This window comes from Centropristis striata, chromosome 1, assembly GCF_030273125.1.
Source record: "Centropristis striata isolate RG_2023a ecotype Rhode Island chromosome 1, C.striata_1.0, whole genome shotgun sequence".
NCBI classification, from domain to species: domain Eukaryota; kingdom Metazoa; phylum Chordata; class Actinopteri; order Perciformes; family Serranidae; genus Centropristis; species Centropristis striata.
In genome coordinates, this window is record NC_081517.1 from 12,930,075 (window position 1) to 12,956,107 (window position 26,033).

General features: G+C 37.6%; 1 protein-coding gene across 3 annotated transcripts in view; it reads left to right on the top strand.

Moving 5' to 3' along the window:
- Nucleotides 1-1,094: 1,094 nt before the first annotated feature.
- vps54 (VPS54 subunit of GARP complex) overlaps nucleotides 1,095-26,033 on the top strand; it is a 32,564-nt gene continuing 7,625 nt past the window's right edge. Inside the window, exons 1-16 of one of the 3 annotated variants that reach the window (XM_059331528.1) lie at nucleotides 1,095-1,220; nucleotides 7,010-7,205; nucleotides 8,633-8,874; nucleotides 13,907-13,991; nucleotides 14,658-14,692; nucleotides 15,230-15,361; nucleotides 15,979-16,364; nucleotides 16,774-16,900; nucleotides 18,327-18,356; nucleotides 19,304-19,411; nucleotides 19,537-19,592; nucleotides 20,688-20,784; nucleotides 21,447-21,778; nucleotides 22,238-22,367; nucleotides 23,070-23,251; nucleotides 24,199-24,311. In XM_059331528.1, coding sequence (XP_059187511.1) covers nucleotides 7,070-7,205; nucleotides 8,633-8,874; nucleotides 13,907-13,991; nucleotides 14,658-14,692; nucleotides 15,230-15,361; nucleotides 15,979-16,364; nucleotides 16,774-16,900; nucleotides 18,327-18,356; nucleotides 19,304-19,411; nucleotides 19,537-19,592; nucleotides 20,688-20,784; nucleotides 21,447-21,778; nucleotides 22,238-22,367; nucleotides 23,070-23,251; nucleotides 24,199-24,311 — 2,191 coding nt within the window. In that variant the 5' untranslated portion in view covers nucleotides 1,095-1,220; nucleotides 7,010-7,069. The remainder of the gene's footprint in view (nucleotides 1,221-7,009; nucleotides 7,206-8,632; nucleotides 8,875-13,906; nucleotides 13,992-14,657; nucleotides 14,693-15,229; nucleotides 15,362-15,978; nucleotides 16,365-16,773; nucleotides 16,901-18,326; nucleotides 18,357-19,303; nucleotides 19,412-19,536; nucleotides 19,593-20,687; nucleotides 20,785-21,446; nucleotides 21,779-22,237; nucleotides 22,368-23,069; nucleotides 23,252-24,198; nucleotides 24,312-26,033) is intronic. The other 2 variants (XM_059331537.1, XM_059331545.1) reach the window with 2 other exon arrangements.

Genomic DNA, 26,033 nt, shown 5'->3' on the forward strand with positions numbered 1-26,033 from the left:
ACAGAATGAAAATCTACAACAGGCATGAATGACAATAAAGCAAATCTTATGGATGCATTTAAATGTACATATAAATGTGTTTACATATAGTTATTAAACTCGAGATAACGCAATAATTAAGACATAACAAAACTAAAGTACCAACATTTTGGTCAAAAACAGGCTGAACACCATGTCAGACCCAGAGGAGGATTTCTGATGAGATGAGATTTGCAACTTTCTGACCTTTACCTTTAGCGCCACCATCAGGCCGAACCTCCTCACTTTTATATATTAGAAAAGTTTATATTTTATTATGCAGGTTCCTTTAAAGTTCTCTGATCAAATTCCTGTTCACAAGAGGAGGTATCTTTGGTAAAAATAGATTTAATTTTTTAATTAATTGAGACAGGGGTAAACATATCCCTTTATTCATATTTTGCATTTTTATTTAATTTTTATTTTAACTATATCTAATTTTTAGCCTGACAGATATGGGATTTTTGAGAAATTTTACTATTTAAATGAATCTTTAAATTTACTTTATTATTACCGATATGGCAGCCAATATTGTGTTTTTTTTTTAGCTGGAATAAAACAAATTTCAATGTCGATTTTGAACTAATAAGACGATGGAATAAATGTAAATAAAATTAAAAGCAAACATAATTTCAAAATCACGGCAAACATATTTCTCTGCGTTGTTTTGTCTGTTCAAACAGACTATACAATTAGATTTAACATTAAAAATCAAACTTTAAAATTTATATTTATGTTTTATATTTTGACTAAACATTTAGATTTAACATTATAAAATACTTTAAACACAAAAAATGACTATGACAAAGTTCACAAATAAAAGAAAGTGACTAATAAAAATTCACATGGCTTTTTAAAGCATTGTTTTGTGATTAAATGTTGCTGTTAATTTCCCGTTCCCCATAAGTATAACGCTACACAGAATGGAAAATCTCAAGTAAAGAATAAGTAGCTTGAATTTGTACTTAAATTAAAATAATTCATTCAAAGTGCCACATGTTTTGTTGTATATGTTCCTGAAGCAGCCAGCAAGGGGCAGCAGCGAGCTTTAAGACCAGAGAAGAAGAAGCGGCCCCGCCTCCTGCGGTGCATGATGGTCGGTGTGTCTGCTGCCGTTGGTCCGGTTGTTTCCCTCCCGGTTCCCCCGGTGCTCCTGTGATGGTGAAGAGAAGAAACACCGGCTGCTGCGCTTCACACGACAGGTACGGCCGCGGCGGAGAGCCCGGCGCTCACTGAACTCTCCCCGGGCGCGTCTCTTATTTCACAGAGTCAGCTGTTAGCTCCGCAGCTAACCTGTTAGCTTCTGGAGTCTACGTGTAACCCGAAAACATTAGCTTTAGCATTAGCCTCAGTATTAGCCTCCAGCACGGGCCGTGGATATTTACACTTTTTTCAGATCTGTCAGCGAGAGTGGAAATGTGTTTGGTGTGTGTTGAGTTGCCGGTTGTTGTTGACTTGACTGTCGGCTCAGTGGATTTAACACTAAAGGATACAGCGGTGAAAGCACCGGAGCTAAGCTAAAACTAGCAGGCTAGCTTCTGTCAGCTGGAATGTAACGGAGTACTTTTACTCAGGTAGCCAGTTGAACTCAGGTAATATGACACACCTAGTTGGTAGATTATCAAGACAACGACATACAAATATGAAGGTGGGGTTATCTTTTACAACTGGTTTTGGATTTCTGCTGTATTTCTGCAAAGAAAATATGTTCATAAGTAAAATACTTTAGACCTTCAAACACACAAACGCACCGTGTTCAGGTAAAACTGTTTCTATATAAACATATAGGACTATAGCTGCCCTTTCTTCAGTAAAAGTCCTGCATTAAAAATGGGGCTGGGCAATATGCACCAAAAGTCATATCCCAATATATTTAGGCAGAATATCGATATACGATATACATCCTGATATTTTTTATCACAGAGTGAGAGCAAATGTTCAGTCAAAGTCAAAGCCAAATATGACATGTCACAAGTAATTTTATTGAAACTGTTTATTTAAGTGAACATACATGCTGTATAACAACAGGAGTACCTTTTAAAAAAAAAAAAAAAAACAACGCTCCATAAAGTGGACGTTTAAATAAAATAATAACTTAAATAAAAATAGCCTATGAAATAAAATAGGCCAATCTTTTTCTGAAATAAATGTATTCATATGAGAAAAGAAAAACAAACATTACAAAATAACTAAATATGACAAACCGTTGTAAGGGCAGCATTTATATATAAGGAAAGAAAAAAAATTGAACTATATTGATATATGCGATATGGTCTAATTCCATATCACAGTTAAAAATATGTCGATATATTTTTTATATCAATATATTGCCCAACCCTAATTCAAAACCTTACTGAAGTAATAGTACTAAAGTATTAAAAGTAAAAGTCCTTGTTATGCAGAATGGCCCCACTCAGATTGTTACCAGTATCTCAAGTATAATCATAAAAGTGAGCCGATACGTCCTTCAGAAAAAACAAAAACAGTGAAAATACTGATTCCCTGCCAGCGCTAAATATCGATACTTGGCGTCCTTGTATCAATATAATATTGATCGATTTTTTTCCCCCCACCTTTAACAAATTTAAAGAATGCATACTCATTTTATATCTTGACCTGTAAATTAACTAGATTTTGAAACTTGTTACAAATATCTGCTGTATTTTGATAAAAAGTAAAAAAAGTAAAAAGTATTGACAAGTAAAATACTTGGGAACTTCAAACACACCTTGTTCAGGTAAAACTGTTTATATATATAAACATATAGGACTATGGCTGCCCTTACCTCGGTAAAACTACCAACACCACACCTTGCTATGCAGAATAGCCCCACAGATTGTTATATGTTATATAATATATATATTACTTGTTTATTTGCTAATACCTCTTATAATTCTAGTTTATACTGCTGTTATATCTATATTATATTTATTGTTATTTTGCTATCCACTTTACTGCTGTAACTCCCCGTTGTGGGACGAATAAAGGAAATCTTAGTCTTAATGGTGCGTCATGTAAACAGCATTTTAATGGGCTAATTTACACTACTTAATATTCTGTTATGTGGTTACATTTAAAGAATGCATAATCATTTTATGTCTTGGCCTGTAAATTAACTATTAGATTACAGAGAAAACTACATAAAATTCTGAACACTAACTTAAGTGTTGATTTTCCAAATTGTCATAGATCTCTGCTGTATTACTACAATGGAAATCTGTTGACAGTTAAAATACTTTAAAGACTTTGGACCTTCAAACACACCTTGTCCAGTTAAAATGTGACTTTGGCTGCCTTTAGTTTTGGTTTCAGCCGACTAAGATTTCTGTAACTTATTAGTCATTTTTTTAATACTTTCTTTTTCATGCAGAATGAGCAGTGGTGGAAGAAGTATTCATATTCTTTATTTCAGTAAAATATAATGACATTATGTGAATTATGTGAAATTACTCCACTACAAGTAAAAGTCCAGCATTCAAAAGTACCAGCATCAAAATGTACTTAAAGTTTATATATATTTTATCACCTTTTTCATGTTAAATCTCGACGTGTAAATTTACACGCAGCAGAGTACCAAGAAAATTACCTTAAACTCCTCTTCTTTGATTAGTCGACTAACCTTTTGTTTTGGACTCATTCGACTCAGATTTCTGCTGCTGATTTTCATGCAGAAAAACAGACTTATATTCGACTTATAGTGAACCATAAACTTTACTTGTTTCAGTCTCTTAAAAAGGGTTTACTTGCATTAAGATCCTGTTATATTATCATTATATCAGAGGCAAAGTTGGTCTTAAAATTACAATAATATCGTTTAATGCAATAATTTCTGGGACATTATATCCTCTGGGCCTACCTACACAAAATGTAGGTCATTACTTTGAAAACCTAAAGATGCAGAGTCTACTTGGGATTTTAGGAACAAAAAATAAATCATTCTTTTACTTGAAACTGGCGGAACTTTTGCAGAGCTAAAAATCACAGTGACACCCCAACACAGATATGTAATGACAAGACACTGCAGGATTATCTCTTTTGTTTTTCCATCATGTTAAAAATCCTTTTCTCCTGGTCAAAAATAACCAGAGGAGGAAATTCCTAGTCTGAGAAGCTGCTAGTTAGTTCTTGAACTTCTCTTCTCAACAATTTGCTGTTTTCATCCTGTTATTCTTGGTCAGTGTATGTGGAAACATTTTATAAAGAGCATCTTGTTGTGCAAATGGTGGACAAATGTTGAAGTGATAACCTGCAAAATACTGTTCTCTCTTTGTCGAAATAATCTACTTAATAGCACACAGATCCAAAATGCATTCTAGATGTTTTTCTGACAGGAAATGGTGACGACTTTACTGTGAGTCTTATTTTAATGTGCAACTCCGAACCTTATAAGCAGCACGTCTCTTCAAAGAATAAATCGGCCAGTTATTTCTATTTTTACCTCACAGACATGTCAGAAGGTAGTGGAAATGAGCAGCTAAAGCAGCTGTGAGTCACTGAAGTTTTGCACTTCAAATGAAGACAAATGAAATGGGCTTTCATGTGCGGACAGAAGGAAACAGTGGCGTCGGTAACAGTGGCGTCTGCAGACCTCTCCTCTTATCCTCTCATCAGGGTGACAGGATTATCAGCTGAGGGTCTTACACCTCAACAGTGTGAGTAGTCGGATTAGAGCTGAAACAACACCGCTCTGCTCCACATCCTGAGCTGCTCAGTCAGCCACTCACACACTCATTTAACCAGTCTTTTTCTGTGTCATCAATGGGTTTTGGACAGGACAGAAGAGACGGCACAAACACAAGAAGACAGTCATAAAAAGTTCTGAGTTTTAGGGCTGTTATCGATTAATCTGATTGTATTTTTTATTGATTATTCCCCATCTATTGGATCTCAGAAAGTACTAAATTCTAAATATTCTGAAATCTATGATCATGGGGTCTTCAAATGACCTCATCAATACTGTAAAACCCAAATAAATTCAGTTTTCCGTCACATAAAGAAAATCAGCAAATTTCACTTAAAGTTCACTCAAACTATTCATCAGTTCAGTAGAAAAGTCATCAGTCGATCAAATAAATGGTTGTTTAACTTATCATGCATGATATGAGATTCTATACTGACACCAGAATGCTAATTTTCTTTGATAAATGAGTTTAAACTTGTCAAATAGCATTTGTTGCACATAAATAGCACATAAATACTGCTTCGAGTTGTACCTACAATAGATTAATCTTGCTACAATTCTATCAATTAATAACCATCTATAAGATTTCAGAAACTACTAAACAAAAATCAAAATTTCTAGAAATTTTGATTTTTGTTTAGTAGTTTCAAATATCCGTACTACCCGTATAAAACATCCAAACAAACAGCCTGTTTATCTGTAAAGCTGCACAGTTGATAAAGGACAGTCATAAATACTGCTGGGAGTTAGTAGGGTAAAACGGAGTAGTTTAGGGTTTGCGATAGATTTATCTGTCTATTATTATATACATTAATCCCCATTTATAGGATCTCAGAAAACGCTAAACTACATTTCTAGCACTAAAAATTCCCTGAAGGTGACATTTTCAGACGTACCAAATACATGCAACTGCTGCTCACAGCAATAAAAAAACACTTTCAGTCCTGGTTTGAACTTCTGCAGCTGTGAACCGGTGTGACTTCCTGTACTTTACAAAACTTTCTATCAGAGCTGACAGCAGAGTTTAAACAAACAGTGAATCAGTCTGTGTTAACAAGATGTTTTAAAGCTGTTTCAGGCAAAGATTAGTGGATTTAGGAATATATATGTTAGAGGTTTGAATCAGCGTGTCGGCCTCATAAGATTTTATCCTGATACTTGTGTCATGAGTCATGATACGGTATTATTGCGATATTAAGCATTTTGCAATATGGTGAGTATTGCAATTTAACTGTTTAACTGCATTTTGTGTCCACAAAATTAAATTCAATCAGGAATCGTTGTCCAATAATAGAAAATTCTCAGTCTGTTCATCTCACTTCACAGCCTGTCTCGCCCAGTTTCGACTTAAATTAACTAGTAGAGTACCAAGAAAACCTAAAACTCCTCTTAATTGATTAGTTGACTAACCTTTTGTTTTGTACTTAGCCCACCGAGATTTCTGCAGCTGTTTAGACTTTTTTATATAAAAAAAGCTTTTTCATGCAGAAAAACAGACTTATATTTGACTTATAGTCAACCACACGACTTTACTTGTTTCAGTCTATTTCAAAGGGTTTACTTGCATTGAAATCCTATTATATTATCATTATATCAGAGGCATAAGTTGGTCTTAAAATAAACATGGTGCCTATAGATTCCTTAGATCTTCTAGTTTCATATGATACCAGTATCTCCAGTATATTCCTGAAGGTGAGCCTGCTATGGCCTCCAGAAAAAAACTGCGAAAATACTGCCGGCCTGCCATCCGTCTGAACGCTAAATATCTATACTTGGTGGCCATGAATCTACATATTATGTAGGCAAAATTTTGCGATGCTATGCTGTATCGATTTTTTTCCCCCCACCTGTAGTGTATATTAATGTGTAGCTTTACAGGATTAGGCTCGCATTTCAGAGTCTTTAAAGATATAGATATAGATATAGATAAGTTGAGGTATATATCGACAGTACAGTATAGTATCGCGATATTTTGCGTGGCGATATATCGATTCATGGTCACTCACCAAGTATCCATATTTAGCATAGCGGGCTCATTTTTATGAATTTAGTGGAGATACTGGTATCTATAAACTATAAGCTCTCAGGAATCTAGAGGCACCATGTGTGTCAGGATATTGTGTCGGAAGTTGTTGAAATGGCAATATATTGTAAGTCAATACTCACCATATCGCAAAATGCTTAAAATCACAATAATATCGTATTGTGTCTCAAGTATTGTGGTAAAATCGTACCGTGGGGCCTCTGGGGATTCATACCTCTAATATAGATCCACAGCCTTACCCTTTGCTTTTGTGTTCTTGTATCTAGCCCCAGCATCCCTCTTGTGTGTGTCTCCAGCTAGCCTCCTGGGAGGCCAGTCCCAATGCCATGGCCTCCAGCCACGGCTCCTCCCCAGTGCCTCGCGGAGGCCGAGATGGGATCCATCGCAAGGAGCGGGAAACCCCCCCACCTCGCTGCCGCTCCATCCGCTCCCTACCAGACGTCTGCCCCAAAGAGCCCACCGGTGAGAACAGCTGCGTCTTTAACGTCTAAGCATTTGTAGACATTTATTCTTCAGTTACCCTACAGAATATCAGAAGGTAGTGAAACATTTATTTCCCAGAGCCTGAGGGGACGTCTATAATTGTTCTGTCCCACCAAAAAAATACCAAAGTTTCCAATGATATAAAACAAAGAAATTGGCATTTTACTTTTGTTTTCCACTGCAATATATAAAACCTATATAGATCTATAAGTCCTGCAGCTCTATGGAATAAGCACAAGCAGGTCTATAAATGGGAACAACTCAAAACATTTTCTTGTGCAGAATAACACACATGTTGAATTTCTCTGATATATAATTTTTTTAAAAAATTGTAATTAAATGGAATTTAAATCTTGTCACATAAAGCTGAAGAAAATCAGCAAATCTTAATCAAAGTTCACTCAAATTATGCACCACTTTTGTAGAAAAGTCCTCTGTTGATCAAATAATTGGTTATTTCACTTATCATTTATGACAGTTTCTATACTGGTGCCAAAATGATAATTTTCTTTGTTAAATGAGAGTTTAAACTTGTAAAACAGCTTTTGTTGAAAGCTGCACAGTTGATAGATGGCAGTCATGTTGAATTTTTCTGATAAATTATTTTTTTTTAATTGTAATTTAATTTATAATTGGAATTTATATATACAACTTGTGCCCACATGTGTCACAAATGTTAAAAAACATTTTTTTTTTTAAAGATTATTTTTTTGGCATTTTTGCTTTTTATTGAAAGTGATAGATAGAAAGGGGGTGATAGAGGGGAAGACATGCAGCAAAGGGAGCTCCGCCGCAGCAAGGACTCATCCTTAATGGTAAGCGCTCTACCAGTGTGAGCCACCGGGACGCCCCGTTAAAAAACATTTTTCTCCACATATTGTACATATTGAAGTATTGTCATGTTTCCAGCCTCTCCTGTCCTCTCCTCTCTGCTCTGTGTAAACAGCCTCTCCTGTCCTGTCCTCTCTGCTCTGTGTAAACAGCCTCTCCTGTCCTCTCCTCTCTGCTCTGTGTAAACAACCTCTCCTGTCCTCTCCTCTCTGCTCTGTGTAAACAGCCTCTCCTGTCCTCTCCTCTCTGCTCTGTGTAAAAAGCCTCTCCTGTCCTGTCCTCTCTGCTCTGTGTAAACAGCCTCTCCTGTCCTCTCCTCTCTGCTCTGTGTAAACAGCCTCTCCTGTCCTCTCCTCTCTGCTCTGTGTAAACAGCCTCTCCTGTCCTCTCCTCTCTGCTCTGTGTAAATTAAATTACAAGAACACGGAGTAAAAAGGGCTAAAACCGCCCTGAAACAGCTCGTTGGGGTTCAGGAGGTAAAATATTTTTCTCCACAGCATCCCGGCTGTTTTGGAATCAAGGTTGTACATTTTTAACAGAAGCGGTGAAATCTGTGTGCCCGTGTATTCCTGCAGGTGAGGGGCGGGGCCTGTGCGACGGCCCGTCCGTGGTGGCGGAGCACGACAGGTGGACGGTGTACAGCTCGAAGGTCAACCTCCCCGCCGCGCTGAACGACCCGCGGCTCGCCAAACGGGAGTCTGACTTTTTCACTAAAACGTGGGGGCTGGACTTCGCGGAGACGGAGGTGATGCCCTCCTTCTACCTCCCCAACATCACCAGGGAACACTTCGGACCGTACCTGCAGGAGACGGCTCAGGTAACACGCTCAATTATTCAGAGTCAGCATCACTGCAGCTCAGACCGCCGCAGACACTCACTGATTGAAGGGCGTGATGCTGAACATGTGACATGTTTCTGTTTCCCTACCTCACCTGGTGGGTGTGTCAGGAATGCTGTTGAAGCCATTTCAGCTCCACCCGTTTAGATTGTAGCTTAGTTTTTTGGTGTTTAACCATCCTCTTGTGTTAGCTTTCTGTTACTATCTTATGTTAACGGGTCAGTTTTGACCCTTAAATGATCTATAAAATACCCTTAATACAATCATTTATCATCCAATTTGTTTCTTACCCCTTGGTAGGCTTCTTTATATATTAAAGATTAGTTTTATTATTTTTTGTGTGGCCCCCTGAGCCTTTTTGAGTAGGGGAATCCTGCAAAACTGTAGAGCTGCAGTTTTAGGCCCTCCATTCTTTTGCGACAGCGCCACGTAGTTTGGAGGATACACAGGACTGAAATTCAAACGGCAAATTGAGGCGAATTGAGGTGTATTTTTGAACGCTAAAACAAAGATTATAACTTTTCCTTTAAATTTACTTTGAATGTTTTGGGTTTTTTTGTAACCTTTTTTATTAAGTGGAGTGAATCATATTGGTCCGGATATATGTAAGTCCCTTTTTTTTTATTTTGAAGGGCAAACATCCGGAAGTGTGTTGATAAATTGTCAGCGGTGAGCGCAATAAAGTGTATTTTGGCCGCACATTCATCTCTGTTTTGTTTTTTATATTCTCTATAAGTATAGGCATAATGCTCGGTTACATTTTTTAAAGAAGTCTCTAAAAGAGGAAACTATAGATTAGTGAAATGAAGATGACGTGGAGGTGATGGTGGGTATTAATACATTTTAATTAATAATTATTGTCTGAAAGAAACATCTTGTGTCTTCCCTTTCTCCTGCTGTTCAAACATCTAGCTGAGATCTGGCAAACCAAAGGCCATACCTGACTATTACTGAGGGGTATTAGAAGACCTCTCAAATTAATGTTTTATTTTAATATAAACTATAGTAACATCTATAGTGTTACGGCTTGTATACATTTCACTGAATAATAATTAACTGTTTTATAATCTTATATTCTAACTGAAATAACACAAATGTTATAATTTTCCCCAGGGCATTTTATCATTTATTGAAATAGATTTTTTGCTTTTTTTTTTGTTTAAATAGAGGCTCCTGACAAAGTCAAAAAGCCTTGATGCAATTAACAAAAGCTGTGTGGTACTTCTATGCATTTAAAACCTGAAACAGGTCAGTGCCGACCTGAACACAACAGGAAGGTTAATCCACGTTTTTATCTTCAAATTCAAAATAAATGCATAAAAACAGGTGGTTACACTCACTTACCAGTTTCCAGTTCGTCAGTTTTTCTTCTGTGCTGTTAGTATTGTTGTATCAGTGTTTTAGTTTTATAATGATATTTGAGCATAATAGTACATTCTTTCCCACAGCAATGAAATTTTAAATCTCAATAATGTTTAACGTTGGAATTGAAATGTGGGAAATAAATGTTAAAATATCCTAGATAAATAAAAACATAAATAAATAAACTACAACCAAAACAAACAAAATGGACTTTCAGGCTTAACAAAACATTGCGCTGAGATAATCATTATGTATTTTATTATTTTATTAACATATAAACAGCTGGAATGGCTGTTTGGGATATTTATATATAAAAATATGTGTTTTTTTTTGTTGTTTTTTTACAGCAATTCATTCTGCCTGTCAAACATTTGCAGCATTACTTTAAACACGACACAAAAAAAACACAAAAAGTCACACATGTAAACAACAATAAATTGAGTCCAGAAAAAAACTATCATGTCCATTTTTATATATCGATCGATAAGACGATATAGTAATTTTCGTGGTCTGTCCATGTGTTCAGACTCGAATTCTGTTACTGCGTTGCCCGTTTCTCTCCTCATGTTTTCAGAAACACATTTTAGTTATTTGTAATTTGAGTAGGTTTGTCACGAGCCCGACATGTTTTTCCTGCTTGAAAACGCCACATGCTTCTTTTGACAGGCTCTAGTATGTATTCAGAGCCGCTATAATTCGGAAATAGTTCCAGTTGATTTGTCTTACTCCGACTATTAATGCCACTCTCCTAGATTTTTAAAGAGCTTTGCGAAATGCTCAAGCACTTTGTTTCGGTGGCAGCGAGGTAGAGATCACCTAAAGCGATAGAAGACGTGAAAACATTTCCTCTTCTTACACTCACCCAGTTAAATCAAAAGGATTTAACATGATTTTATAGCTGAGAGTGTTTCTGAAACTTTATGTCTGCTAAAATCTGTCACGACAGTCTTCTTCTGTACTTAATTATTCATGATGATGCTGCTGTGGTTGTTGTTGTAAAACCTCGGTGGTGCACCACAGATGGAGACATTTATGGGACACACTGCACTTTGAGGCCACAGTGAAACATTAAGGAGGAGCTATAAACATTGAGGAATCTGTTACTTCCGCTCTGCTGATGTGTAGACTGACTGTTTCCTCTTTTTATGACTTTTATCACAAGAAATGTCAAACAAGCTTCAGTGTTGTAGTCGGGATCCTGGAACACCTTTTCAGCAACACGACAATCAGGAGGAGATTCTTGACCTGACAGACTTTTTGTGTTCCGCCTGCTGTTTTTTTATTCTGGTTTCCTTGGTGCTGACATTTTCAGACCTTATAAAGCACTAAAATATCTTGAGGTTGGTTATTTTTCCCTCATGTGATGTCGGGTTTCCCCACGTCCAGATAAGGATCAGCGTGTGTCACAGATATTCTCCTACAGCAGCTTTTTACTTCTGATTCTTTATGACTTTTATTTATATTCACTTCTGTAAAGCTGTTTAAAGGAAATAAAAGTTCAAGTGGGTTATAAAGTGAACAGATAAGCTGAGCGAGGTTTCACTTCCAGACTGAGATGTGTAACATTTTTTGTTTTTGTAGACTTTGTCATCTGGATTGACTTCTTTCTGTTTCCCGTAAGAGCCGTCTAGTTCTTAAAAAATGTCCCCGTCTACTTTTTGTCACAGCGTTGTGTTCGTTTCCTCATTCAGGTTTCAGAATTTCTTACAGGCGATGAAAGAACAAGACAGAAGAACAGCTGTTCCTCTGATTCTTCATTATCTCTCCAGTGTGCTGCATGATAACTATTTATTTCAGATGACATTTTGTCCCAGAAATAATATATAAAGATTATAACCCAAGTCCCCCCTTTTGAAAGAGCAATGCATGTTTAAATCTTCAAAATTCAACATTTCCTTGTTGTCATTGCAGAGTTATATACAACAACATTCAGATGCACTGTCTGATCAGAGCTCTATATATTCAGCACTGTGCAAATGTTTAAGGCATGTGTGGGGAAAAATTCTGTAAAACAAGAATGCTTTCAAAAAAAGAAATGTTAATAGTTTATTTTTTATGAGTTAACAAAATGCAAAGTCGGTGAACAGAAGAAAAATCTAAATCAAATCAGAGTTTGGTGTGACCACCCTTTGCCTTCAAACCACCATACATTTTTCACACCTGCCTCTGATTTTTGCACAGTACTGTATATTTAAAATAAAGAATAAAATAACTATTACAAGGTATCTGCAGGGTCCTAGAAAATCTTAAAACATCTAAAATGTCCAATAATTTGAATTTAAGGCCTTAAAATATTTAAAAAAAACTTAAAATACCATAAAATATCTTAAATACGATTTTTGAATGGTCTTAAAAATGTATTAAAGTTACTTTTTATTTAAAACGAATGCATACACTTAGTCTCGCTTTTAAATGTTTCAATTTTTTACGACGCTTTAACATTATTACAGAACTGAACTAAGTACCTGTGCAGCCCGGTCACAATTTAAACAATCAAGAATTAAACAGTCAGAAATTAAAGCTCTTAACACATTTTTGTTCACAGTAGAGCAGCATCTGGTGTTTTAAATTGGGTTAAGCATTTTTTATTCTAGTGTGAAAGAGCTGTGAATAAATTCATATACTTGGTAGGTAATTCCAGGCCTCAGATTTTCCTTCATATCTTTTGTACTTTTTTGCCAGTATGGATGTGAAATGGGTCTTAAATTGTATTTATTATGGTCTTAAATTTGACTTGGATGAAACCTGCAGAGACGCCTGTGTATAGGTAATATTAAAAACAGTTTATTTCAATATGTTTTTTGATGTTTTTACCACTTTGGAGGTCTTAACAAAAGTGACATGCTGCAGAATCAAAAATTAATTTCATATATACATTAAACAAATTAAAATAATTATCATCCAAAGTTTATTTATTGCCTGTTAAGTGTCTTTGAGTGTTTAGAAAAGCGCTAGATAAATTAAATGTATTATTATTATTAATATTATTATTATTTACTCTTGTACATGTAAAAAGTCTTAAATAACACACACACACACACACACACACACACAGTTTCTACACGTCAACAAACATGATTGCCAACGTATCATGTTAGAATAAAGAGTTATCAAAATGTGCAGTGTTTTGCACAAAAAAGGTTTCAAATGTGTAATGTATAGATAAAGTATTGCACACGATTATTGGACCTGTTGCATGATATTATCTATATTTGGATATTATCTGAGAGTTCTCAGGAAGTTGCTGTTGTGCATTTAAGCAGAGAGTTTGTGTTGATTGTCCATGTGAGGTCTGAGACTGGAGACTGTTTATGGAGAGTGGGTGGTGGACATCCTGTCTGTGGCAATCCCTTTTTAAAATCTCTCTAAAGAGAGCAGAAATTATGTTTTATTTCTGTTCATTGTGAAAACATGTGTTGCTTACATTAAGTAAACAAACCTGCAGGAAACACAACAGGGGATATCCGGCTCAGACACTATTATCCTGCTCATGTCCCCATATCTTACGATGAGCCCAGATTTTATTTAATCGTTGTTCTGATTTGTGAGCTTTAATGTTTTTGTCATTTACTGCCACACTCAGGTCAAACCCACACAGATTTTGAGGTTAAACCCAATGCTTTTTTCTGTGTTTTTATTTTATTTTTAGAGGGAAAGAATCCACGAACGCTGCAAGACGATCTGTCCCAACAAAGACGACGTGGACGCTGTCTCCAGTATCACCACCAACCACGGTATGAATTATTAACAACCTGCTGCTGCTGACGGCCTCCTCCCAGGGCCGTGAAATGACCAGTGGGAACACACACACACACACACACACACACACACACACGCACAAACAGCCATACCCACGCACATACGCACACACAGACATATACACACACACAAACACGCATGCACGCGCATATATACATACACATGCAAATACACTCATACATACACACACACATACACAAACACATGCACACGCATACACACACACATGCATACACACATACAAACACATACACACACATACGCACACACACACACACACACATGCATACACACACACACATGCGCATACAGACACACACAAACACACGCGCATACAAACACACACACATACGCATGCATGCATACACACATACAGACACACAAACACATACACGCATACACACATACAGACACACAAACACATACACACACTCACACATACACCTATACACACACGCATGCGGTTATATGGCAGTTCTTGTGTTGTGTTGCCTGCTGAGAAAACCCCTTATTGTGAATCTAGTGTGTCAGCCACCCATCCTCTGAATGCTTTAGGTCTCTATTTTGTGTTCGTAAAGTTTAATGAGGCTGTGATTATCCTAGAGGTCAGCTCATTTTTTTTGGTTTTTCTTGTTTTCTAGACAAATCCAGAGCTGAGCTGGAACAAGTCCCGAAGGTAACACGTCTGCTCCACTTTCAATCTGTTTTTATTGGTTCAGAGGTGAAGAAACTGAAGCTTCTACTCAATCACTTTTTATAGTTGCATGAGTTAGAATAAAGTCTGCTTTTGTCCATCGTTCATTACCGGAATGTTCTTAACTCAACGGACATTCAAGTTAAATGAATGGCAGATTTGAGCTTTTCACAGATTATATCATCAGTACAGAAACACCAGATATGTTTGTGTTAATTTAGAAGTTTCCATTACAATACAGAGCACTAACAGGTTTATTTTTCAAGTCTTAAATGTCTTGCTGACCGACGTCGCTTTGTCAGAAAAAAATGAATATCGGCCAATATATCTTCTGCTTATTGAAGTCAAATATCAATGCTTTTGTCAGCCTCAAATATCTGTTTGGCTCTGCTGTGAATTCTCTGCAGGTGAAGTTAATATTTACGATTTAAAAGGCTGCAGAAGCTTGTGAATAAATGAGTTAGTTTTATATTTGGCCTGTTGTTTTTCTCAGCCTGTCCTCTGTGCCTGTGTTTTCAGATCTTCATGAAGCCGGAGTTTGCTCTGGAGGACCCCGCCACCTTCAACGCCGTGCTGCCCTGGTCACACTTCAACAGCGCCGGAGGGAAGAGTAGCCGAGACGTGGCGTCCTCCAAACTGCTCCAGGAGAAGGTGAGCGCATACTCCGCTCTGCAGAACACACGTCGCAGCTATTCTCACAAATCATTGGCCTCCCCCTGCCCACCCTCGATGACATTTTCAGAACTGCCTACGGCGGACACACAACATCATGAGGGACCAAACCCACCCCTCACATACCCTTACCCTGTTCCCATCCAGTCGGCGCTATAGGGCCTTTAAAGCGCACGCATCGAGTCTCTTATACAGCTTCTTTCCTGGGGACATCAGTGTGGTAAATAGATACTGTCCTCCGGTGCCCACCATATAGTTTTTTGTGCAATACAGGCCTAGTAGCTTGGGTCAGTGCAAAAAAACAATTATAATATATTTATGAAATGTAAGTGCAATATTTAAATATGTTCCTCTGATGCTTTGATGATGATGATGATGATGTTGATGATATCTGAGGCTTCAACTTGTTGACGTTTCAAGTTTTTATTTTTAGTATGCTGTATGTATTTTAATGTCATGTGGAAGTGATTGTGCTGTGATTGTGTGTACTGCATTGTTTTTAGTAGTTGCACATATGAGTTTCGTTGTACTGCTGGTATAATGAAATTAAAGATTCTATTCTATTCTAAATGTAAACTGTGCGTCTCCGCCTGCAGCTGAGTCACTACCTGGACGTGGTGGAGGTGAGCATCGCCCGGCAGATCTCGCTGCGCTCCGAGGCCTTCTTTCACGCCATGTCCTCGCAGCACGAGCTGCAGGACCGGCTGCAGGAGACACAGCGGGCCGTGGCCGTGCTTCGGGGCCGCACCGCCGCCATCGACCGGATCATGTGCCAGGGGCCTCTGCGGGCGCTCCGCACCGCCCTGACCCGGAACAACTGCGTGAAGCTGCACAACAAGCTGAAGCTGATGGCGGCGGTGCACCAGACACAGCCCACCGTGCAGCTGCTGCTCTCCACCTCCGAGTTCGTCGGAGCGCTGGAGCTGATCTCCACCACCAAGGAGGTGCTGCAGCAGGAGCTGCAGGGGATCCACAGCTTTAGGTCAGTGTGACATCACATTTATTTCTTTAGTACTTTTTATGTTTTTTAATGCAAAAACAGAACGAATGAGGACATTACAGTATAATCCCAGTGTAAAGTGAAGCTTTTACTTTATGTTCCTGTATTTTTTGTCACTGTTTAAGCTGACAGAATGTCTTGTTATTCGGCTTTTTAGGCCAACAGCTTCTATTTTTAGTGCTGAGCATAGAGGAGTTCAACAAAAGGCTAAATCACTCAGCAGAAGAAGAGCTTTAGTTTGAAAGAAGTCCAGTGATGTGTCAAGTTTTCAGATTCTTCTTTTACCAATAATATGCAGAGTTTTTCATTTGGTGTAGTTTTAAAGCCTCGGTACAAGAAGTCCTGGTGAAACCATACAAACTGTCTGTCTGACTTCCCGTTCCTCCTTCAGACATCTGGGCTCCCAGCTGTGTGAGCTGGAGAAGCTGATCGATAAGATGATGGTGGAGGACTTCAGCATGTACGCCCGCAGCGACCTGAACCGCAGCCTGAAGGACGAGCCGCAGGTCCTCGAGAAGGTCTGAAAGTCTTTCATCCCCTCCAAACCATCTGCATCCCTGTTTGACCCTTTATATATTTATATATATATATATATAAACCTTTCCTCGCACAGTATTTACCCTGATTCACAGATGGGAGTTTAGCAGTGTATCTGTATGGAGGACTCACAATTCAGGAGTCAGGTTTCAGTGCGAGCTTGTTGCAGCTTTTATTTCCAAATTTCCGTGAAGAAACATAAAAGTTTCTTTTTGACCGCTGAGAGAACGAGGAGGCCGATTTTTTTAGGCGGGAGAAGCCTAAAAAGCTAGAGTAAATCTCAGACTAGTTTTATAGACTAGTTTTATAGAGCTTTGCAAAATAAAAGGCTTCAGACAGTTGCTAAGCTGCTCTTCTTGCTTATGGACTTGTGAGTGGTAGTTGCTTGTCCTGGCTTTCTTGTAGCCCCTGGTTCATTTTAGCATTAGCAGCATGTTATCACAAGAAGCCTGACTGATATCCAAAGCAAGAAACAACCGCATGAACACCAGTTTGAAAAGCTAGCTGGAGGAAGCTATTGTAAGATATTTTGTTGAGTTGCTTCATAGCAAAATGCTCTCTGGCAAGCTTTTATTTTGACAGACCAGAATGGAAGTAGTGAAGCTGCACTGCATTTGGTTCGGAGTGGAGAGTTGCTGTGTTATTATTTTATTACCTTCATAAGTATTCAGGTGGAGCTCATTCACTCTGTGCTGTAAATCAAGCTTTCATTTTCCCAGAATTTCCTCATAAAGATCGGCTTCTAGGGACCCGTCTAAACCCTGATGGTGTCATTATTCTGCAGCTATAACTAGCTTTACTTCATAATGAAAAGTTAAACAAAAAGCTATTAGCGTCATTTCAGATGTAAGTCGATGATAAAATGATAAAATATTAAATATTAAATTAAACACTTGTTTATTAAACTTTCCTGAAATGCAACAGCTCACAACAGACCATGAAACTGCAAAGCTTCTCTTTTTCTGTGCCATTGAAAATACTAAATGCACAGAATAATAAGAAAAATAAACGTGCATGCGTTAAGAGGAGAGTTGTAATTACACCTTTCTAATATATTTAAATATTCAAAGCATGGAAACATTTATTGTCCTGGTGATCGACTCCATGTTTGAAGCACAGTCTATGGTTTGAAGGAATAACATTTATTCTAAGATAAGACTTATATGTTTTTTTTATTAAAGGAAAAAAATATGTGGAGGGATTGTACATTTACTTCAAGAGTTTTGTGGTTGTTTTGCATTTAAAGTTTTTCATTTTCTTTGGCCCTGCCCAGGCTTTTTGAGTAGAAACCTGTTGTTTTTATGTCGAGTCAGAAGGTTGAGTTTTTGTGCAGCTGCAGGTTAGATTTGCTCACAGAGACACTTCACAGCTCTGATGTGTGTTTAATGGATACTGTGCTCATCACAGGTCCACAAACCAAATGCTGCCTCACACAAGGTGACCCACACACACGCATACACACATACACACATGCACGCTTATACATACGCATATACACACGCACACACCGACATACATACATACACACACGCATGTGCATACATGCATTCACACCCATACATACACACACACACACATATACACGCACACACACATATGCACACACAGACATGCATATACACATGCACGCGCATACATGCATACGCATACACACTCATACATACACACGCATACACACTCATACATACACACGCATACACACACATACATGCACACACACATACATGCACACACACACATATACATGCATACACAAAAACATCCATACATACACACACACATGCACATACGCACACACCGACATACACACACAAGCATGCAAATACATACATTCGCATACTTACATATACTACATACACACACATGCATACGCGCACATACACAAACACACACACAAACACAGACATACACACACATACACACATGCATTCAGGCACACATACACACACACACACAGACAAACACACAAACATACACACACACATACCCATGCATACACACACGCACATATATATACATGCACACTGAGATGAATCAAGCCTGCTGCTGAAATCCGGCTCTTGTGTCATAATGTGGATCATTGATCATTAATTTCTGTCTGTCATTTGGAAAAAAATTTAATAATCAGTGTGAACAGTTGAAATTAATTCCGATTTTAGCTACACCTGTGCAGCCCTGACTTTAATTGTCTGTATGTGATTTTTAATCGAATTGACTAAAGATTATATTAATTAACTGTTTGTTGCTTGTGATGATGATGATGGGATGATTTGTTTGATCTCAGCTTGCTGAAGAAATCCTAATTTATATTGAACTGAATCATGTTTCTTGTGGTCAGAAACACTTTACTGTCTCAGTTTTAACTTTCTGTGTGTGTGTTTCAGGAGCGTCTGGAGTCTCTGGTGTTCGGCCTGCTGCGCCAGAGGAAGCTGGACTTTCTGGATATTTACAGCGATGAGATGATCATGGCGGCTAAAGCCATCGTCTCTCAGGTACAAACAGCTGATCTGACTGAGTGAAGCACGTTATAACAAACCACAGATCAGTTACAAAAGATTTAATTATACTGCAGAGGGAGAAACTCACTTAATATGACCTGTTTGGGTTTGTTTTTCAGTGTGTGGCAGAAAATGTTTTGCACATAGAAGACATTGACACTGAAGTCATCACTAAGTAAGTATTTCTACTCTGTAGTGTTACTACTTTTACCTAAATAAATGATCTCCACCACTGCTGGTTACTGCTTTCAATGGTATTTCTGGAAATTTACTATAAGTATAACTGCAAACAAGCTGTTTTAAGTGAGTAATTTGTGCAGCAGAAATAAGGTTATTGTTTTTAATTTCATGAGATAAATCATCTTAAACTTTAAAGGAAACAGGGTTGCTTTTGAGTCTTTTCTGCAGAAAATAGATAAAGTGTCTGCATATTATTTTGCACATGTCATGACATTACTAAATGATTTGCAATCAAAAGATAATTCATAGAAATTAAAATGATTTTTTAGCATTACAAAGAACATTTATCATACTATGTAGGCAATATGAACGAATAAGAAAAAGTTTATTTGAGTATATTATTTTATATATTTTTTTAGAAAAGGACGTTTTTTTTCCCACTTTGGTTTCTCCAGAGAGGCTGCAGACTCCCACAGAAACTAAAAATGAATTTCATATATACAGTAAATAAATTAGAATAATTATCATCAGATTATTGACTTTTGTACCAGGGCTGGGTTAAGACATCTTTATGAATAATTTATAGGTTTAAACCAGCTCTATAAGCAGAATTCATATTAAATTCACAACTATTTAACTACAGGAAAGCATCATCAATTTACATCCCAGGAAACAAATGTAAAATGATGAATTCAAAGTCACACTATTGTGTATAAGTGCACATAAATCCACAGCACCCCTAAACATTTTATTATTATTATAATTTGGTCCATGTGAAGAAACTGCAGAGAATTTATTAAGATTATTTCAGGATATTTTTGGCATAGAAAGGTATTTATTTCTCTTTGGTATTGTTACAAATGTTAAATCTAACCAAGAGAATTAAATGTTTTCCAGAGAGGCTCCAAACTCTGTGGAGAACATTTATCAACAAAGTGGCCTTACGTTCTCAGCAGTCACATGAAAATGTAAACAACTAATATTAATAAAAGGGAAAACAGAAAGCAGCCACCATCCTCCTCTCTCTGTGTCCTTTTCTACTGTAACAGGATGTTATTTTAACTTTGTGTGTCTGTCTGTCTGTCTGCAGGCTAGCTGACCAGATGCGTCTGATGACGTTCCCTCAGTGGTTTGAGCTGCTGAAAAACGTCTTTGAGAGTTTCCTTCTCTTCCTGCAGAGCATCAAGGTGATTTCAAACCCTCCGCGGCATAAAACACACACACCTGACTGAATGATGGACTTCATTTATTTGGTTTTTAGAAGCATTAAAAAAGCCAATTTATCACTTTTAAAAACAGTATATGTAATTAAGTAATCTAAAATTAGAATAATTCTGGAGCTTTTTAACAGTCTCACAAGGTTTTTCTTCAGTTATTGAAACTGTCTCAGGTGTCATCAGGTGTTCGTGCTCATAAAGAGACTTCAACTGCAACAGTTTTCATGTGCATTTTTAATTTGTGCATAAAAAAACCTAAGTCAAAACCAACATATATAGTAAAAATATACATTAAATGCAAATAAAAAATACAATTTAAAAAACAGTAACACTTATCACACATAAAACAGTAACACAAATTAATAATCAAATGCAATAAAAGACTAAATAAAATTATTTTTCCACCATGTTTTTAAATTACGCCATCTTGGTGCACCCTCATCTTCTGCTGTTTCTTTTTTGCTTTTCTCAATTCACCTTATCTTTATTGTAATAATCTCCTAATAAAAACAGACAAACTGCATTTTCTTTTGCAGGTTTTCTTAAATTTCCGGTAAAATTTGCTACACATTTGGATATAAACTCTGCTTATAAAACATGACTAAAATAATAATTTTCCTGCTGTCTGTCAGGCCACTCTGAGCGTGGTCAAGAACGTGGTTCTGGAGGTTCTGGCCTCCAACCAGAGGGCCCGGCTCCTGGAGGAGGCCGGATCCGCGGCCTCTGTTCAGGAGGCTCCCACCGGCCCGGCCCTCCTGCAGGGGGAGGCGGAGCTGGCCTACCTCACCCACGAGGGTCTGTTCATCAGCGACGCTCTAAACGAGGCCCACCAGCAGCAGCAGGCGGTCCAGGACCAGAACTCTGCTGCAGGATCCAGGATCCAGCAGAGTCGGCCTGAGGCAGCCAGCACCGACTCTGCATCCGGGACCACAGAGACCTCCATCAGCAGGGAGCAGAACTTCATGTATGTCACATGATTTATCTCTTTTCTTTTGCTTTTTCACAATGATTTTGACCTTTTTAAAAACGAGTCGTAAATTAGTTTAGTTTGGTTTCTTTCTGTCACTCTGACAGGAAACATGCACACACTGATTGTTCAGATAATGAAGCTGTGATTCACTTTGTGCAACTTTTTGCATTTTGACCAGAAACTCCTTCATGCCTTTGACTTAAATTATGTTTTCAGGTTCAGTGTGCATACATTTCATCAAGTTTCACAGTTTGTTTTTGGCCTCACAGATCTTCTACCCTCCCTCTCTCCCTCATCTTACTCTCTCTCCCTCTCCTTGATTCTTTACATTAAATGTTTAACGTGATGCTGTATAGCAGAAAAGTATGTTAATCGTGTGTGGATATAACAGGTTAAGTTTACAGGACCCTCGTGTGTAAATGTGTGTGTGTTTGTGTGTGTGTTTGTGTTCAGGTCGGGTGAGAACATGATGCCCACGGATCTGGAGCTGAACCGAGTCATCAACAACCTGCAGGAGCTGCTGTACACGGCGTCCGACGTCAGCCACGACCGCTGTGTCAAGGTGCTCACAGCCAGAGCCAAGGTACCACAAAACGTCTTTTGCCAATATGGATGTGAAATGGGTCTTAAATTGAATTTATTATGGTCTTCAAAAGTCTTAAATTTGACTTGTTGCAACCTGCAGAGACCCTGTGTGTAGGTAATATGAAAGAATAAAAACAGTTTATTTCAGTGTATTTGTGGTATAGAAAAGGACTTTTTTTCACTTTGGAGAAGGGGTGTGCCATATCATATCGTTCATGATTATGACGGTAGATTTTTTTTTATTTAAAAAAAATTGCATATCATGATATTGGCAACATTCCTACTTCTTGACCTAGTGGCGTAATGGTTTCCCGCCTCATGTGCTGCACTAACGTCACTATTTAAGCTACTGAAAGTATATCTAAATTATTCATAATATAAAGTTGTTTTGCGTTGCGAGTACCTGTTGTCCGTCAATCAGTCAAAACCCGACCCACCTCTCCGTCCTCCTCCGAGACATGAGGCACATTTACACACACGCACTGAATTTACCAAGCCGCCGTGCCTACCTGTCTGTATCAGTCCCGTCCCCACATCATCTCTCCGTGTCTCACCGCCTGCGTGTTCGCACCGAACTAAATACTATCAACCAGCATCCCCAAACATTGTATTAGCATTATTCACGTGTCTGTTCTGATGCTTTAGTTTCTTTTTACTGGTTGAACTCCAGTGAGATGTGACGTGTGATTTTGTCTCACAGGACGGCTCTCTGGAGCGTCTGAGCTCGGCGGAGTTCGTGTGTCTCTCTCGGGCCGTGGAGGGTTTCGTCCGGGACACAGAGGAGCTGTGCGGCCGGCGCAGCGTGTCCCTGCGGGGGGCGCTGCAGAGCCAGGCCAACCGCTTCGTCCACCGCTTCCACGAGGAGCGCAAGACCAAACTCAGGTTACTGACACAGACACGAGTCAAAGTCCTGCAGTTAAACTGTAGTTAAAGTATTAAAATGTTCCTGTAGGCTGTGACTGTTCTACTGTTATATTTATTATTATTAGTATTATTAGTATTATTAGTATTATTCATAATAATCATGCATTAATGTAAAAGAAGAACTTTACTGTTGGAGTTTTATTACCTCATTAATATTTTTATTCTGGATTAATCTGCAGAACATTAATAATATTAAATATTAAAAAATAGTGAGAGATGCATCATAATTACCCAAAAGTGACACTTTTATTATGTTTGTTTTGTCAAAATCTTAACATTGTTACCAATTAATTATGAATATTATCATTTACTGAACTTATGAAGCAGCAACTATTAATTGTAGTATTTTTTTTTAATTAATAGAATAAAGATTTTATACTAATATTGGCCCCAAAAAATACTACTCATAAAATAAATATAAAAATACTAATAATTATAATAGTTAAAAATGTTTTTTTTTTTTTTTTAAATGAAATTAATCAAGATTCAATAATAATAATTGACAAAAACAAACAAAAACCCGATAATAAATTAATTGTTTTTAAATAAAAATGTTGCAATCATGTATTATAATTATAACATTAAATTTACATCAACATAACATCATATTTTATCACATTTTAATATGTTTTGGTTGCAAAAAATCTTATTTTGAAACTTGACCTGTCAAATATAAAAATCCAAGTAAAAGTTACAGTATTTTCCTCTGTCATGAGAAGAAAACACCTCAATTGAAGTTGAATCCACTACTAGAGTAAATAAACTTGTATCCCAGCAGTAAAGTTAACATTTGTTCTATGTGGAAAGGTGGAGGAGCACCTGAAGCTTTATATAAACCTTCTGTCATGGCTTCATGACACTCAGTTAAACTCTCCTCTTGTCTGCTGTCTATGGTTGTTGTGCAGCCTCCTCCTGGACAATGAGCGCTGGAAGCAGGCGGAGGTCCCTGCAGAGTTTCAGGATCTGGTGAACTCCATTGCTGACGGAAGGATCACGCTACCAGAACGCAAAATCCCAGGTACCAAAAAAAACCTCCTGCAGACATCCGCTGCATGAACCTCTGCTGCTGCAGCTGCAGCTGCTGTTTGTAGACATGTCTCTTGTCTAGGGCCCAAAAAGTATATCACAATATTTCAGAATATTTTTTGCAATAACGATATTCTTGACAATATGAGCAATATATAGAAATTATGATTTTTTTTTTGAGTCTGTATAAATAGAAATCAACCATGAATCTAAATTGAAGTGTAAAGTGCAAATCTCAGCAGCTGCCAAATACAAATCTACTCTTGACTCTTCAGTGCAAAATGGAATAAGAAAATAATAATAATAATAATAATAATAATAATGCTTCAAATGTCAGTGGTGGAATGTAACTAAGTACTTAAGTACAGTTTTCAGGTATGTCTACTTAACTTGAGTACCTCCATTTATGTAACTTTATACTCAGGCAAATATTGTACTTTTTACTCTGCTACATTTACTTGTACTGGTACTTTTGTGCTTAAACTTCAGTACGTTTTGAATGTAATGATTTGACGTTAATAAGTAGGAATGTTGCTATTTTCGCAATATGCATTTATTTTATCATATAGAATATATACAGGTATTGTTATGAACAATACGATATGAGACGCACCTAATCTTGTCCGTCCGATAGAAAACAGAACATGCTCCATTAACAGTTAATAAAATGCCGTCTGTGTGGGTCCGTTAACCTTCGACCTCACAGTGATAAAAGACAGGAAACATGAGCTGCACTCAATAAACTGTTGAGGAATAATTCATGTTAATATACAGAGACATCACTTCTCAGAGCAACTCCTTTAACCCTTTAAGATCGGATGCAACGCCTGCATGTTTTGGATGATCCCGACTTTTATCTGACACGTAACTGATGAAATGCAACAGGATTCGCTGAAATACACATGTGAAGGGGACAAAACGAAACAAAAATTCTTCGGCACCTCCACACAGAAGAATTTACAGAAATAAAGTTGAACAGTGATGAGATCATCCAAAATATGAGGCTGCACATCTATGACAGAAGGTTACTGATGTGATGAATTTTTGTTGTGGTTTGGTGAGCGAGGAGAGGACACTGAGAGTTGACGATCAGCGTATTTTACTGTTACTGACAGAGCTCTTGAGATTCATCTCACATGCTCGAGATGTGCCAGCGATTCTTCTACATTGGAGGTTTATAAAGTATTACAAGAATATATCCATTCATGCTCACCCTGTACACACAGAAAGAAGCTTCATCATGTTCCTGAAATACACACATCCCACAGAATTGTATGTTGCTCTGAGTCCAAAAGTAACACATTGTAGAGAGTTAGAAAAAAAGCATCCTAACAGTGACGCAGAGGGAGTTTTTCCAGGTGAACTGAGGTCTTAACGAGTTAAATTAACAGATTTTTCCGGTTTAAACATTGTTGGAAACATTGGCGATAATGTAAGAACACAACTCAACAAAATATATATTTATTTATTTATCAACCAATCAAAATCAAAATTACTTTATTCATCCCCAAGGGTAAATTCAGTTCGTCTGGTAGAATCTCTTGAAGAATGAGACAGCCTGATGGCTGTAGGAGCAAAGGATCTTTTGTATCTCTCCATCCTGCAACGGAGAGAGAGGAGCCACCCACTGCTGTTTTTTTGGTCCACAAAGGATATTTATTTATATAACAATTTGAAGCATAAAAGTTCCACTTTTACCTTTAAAAAGAAATGT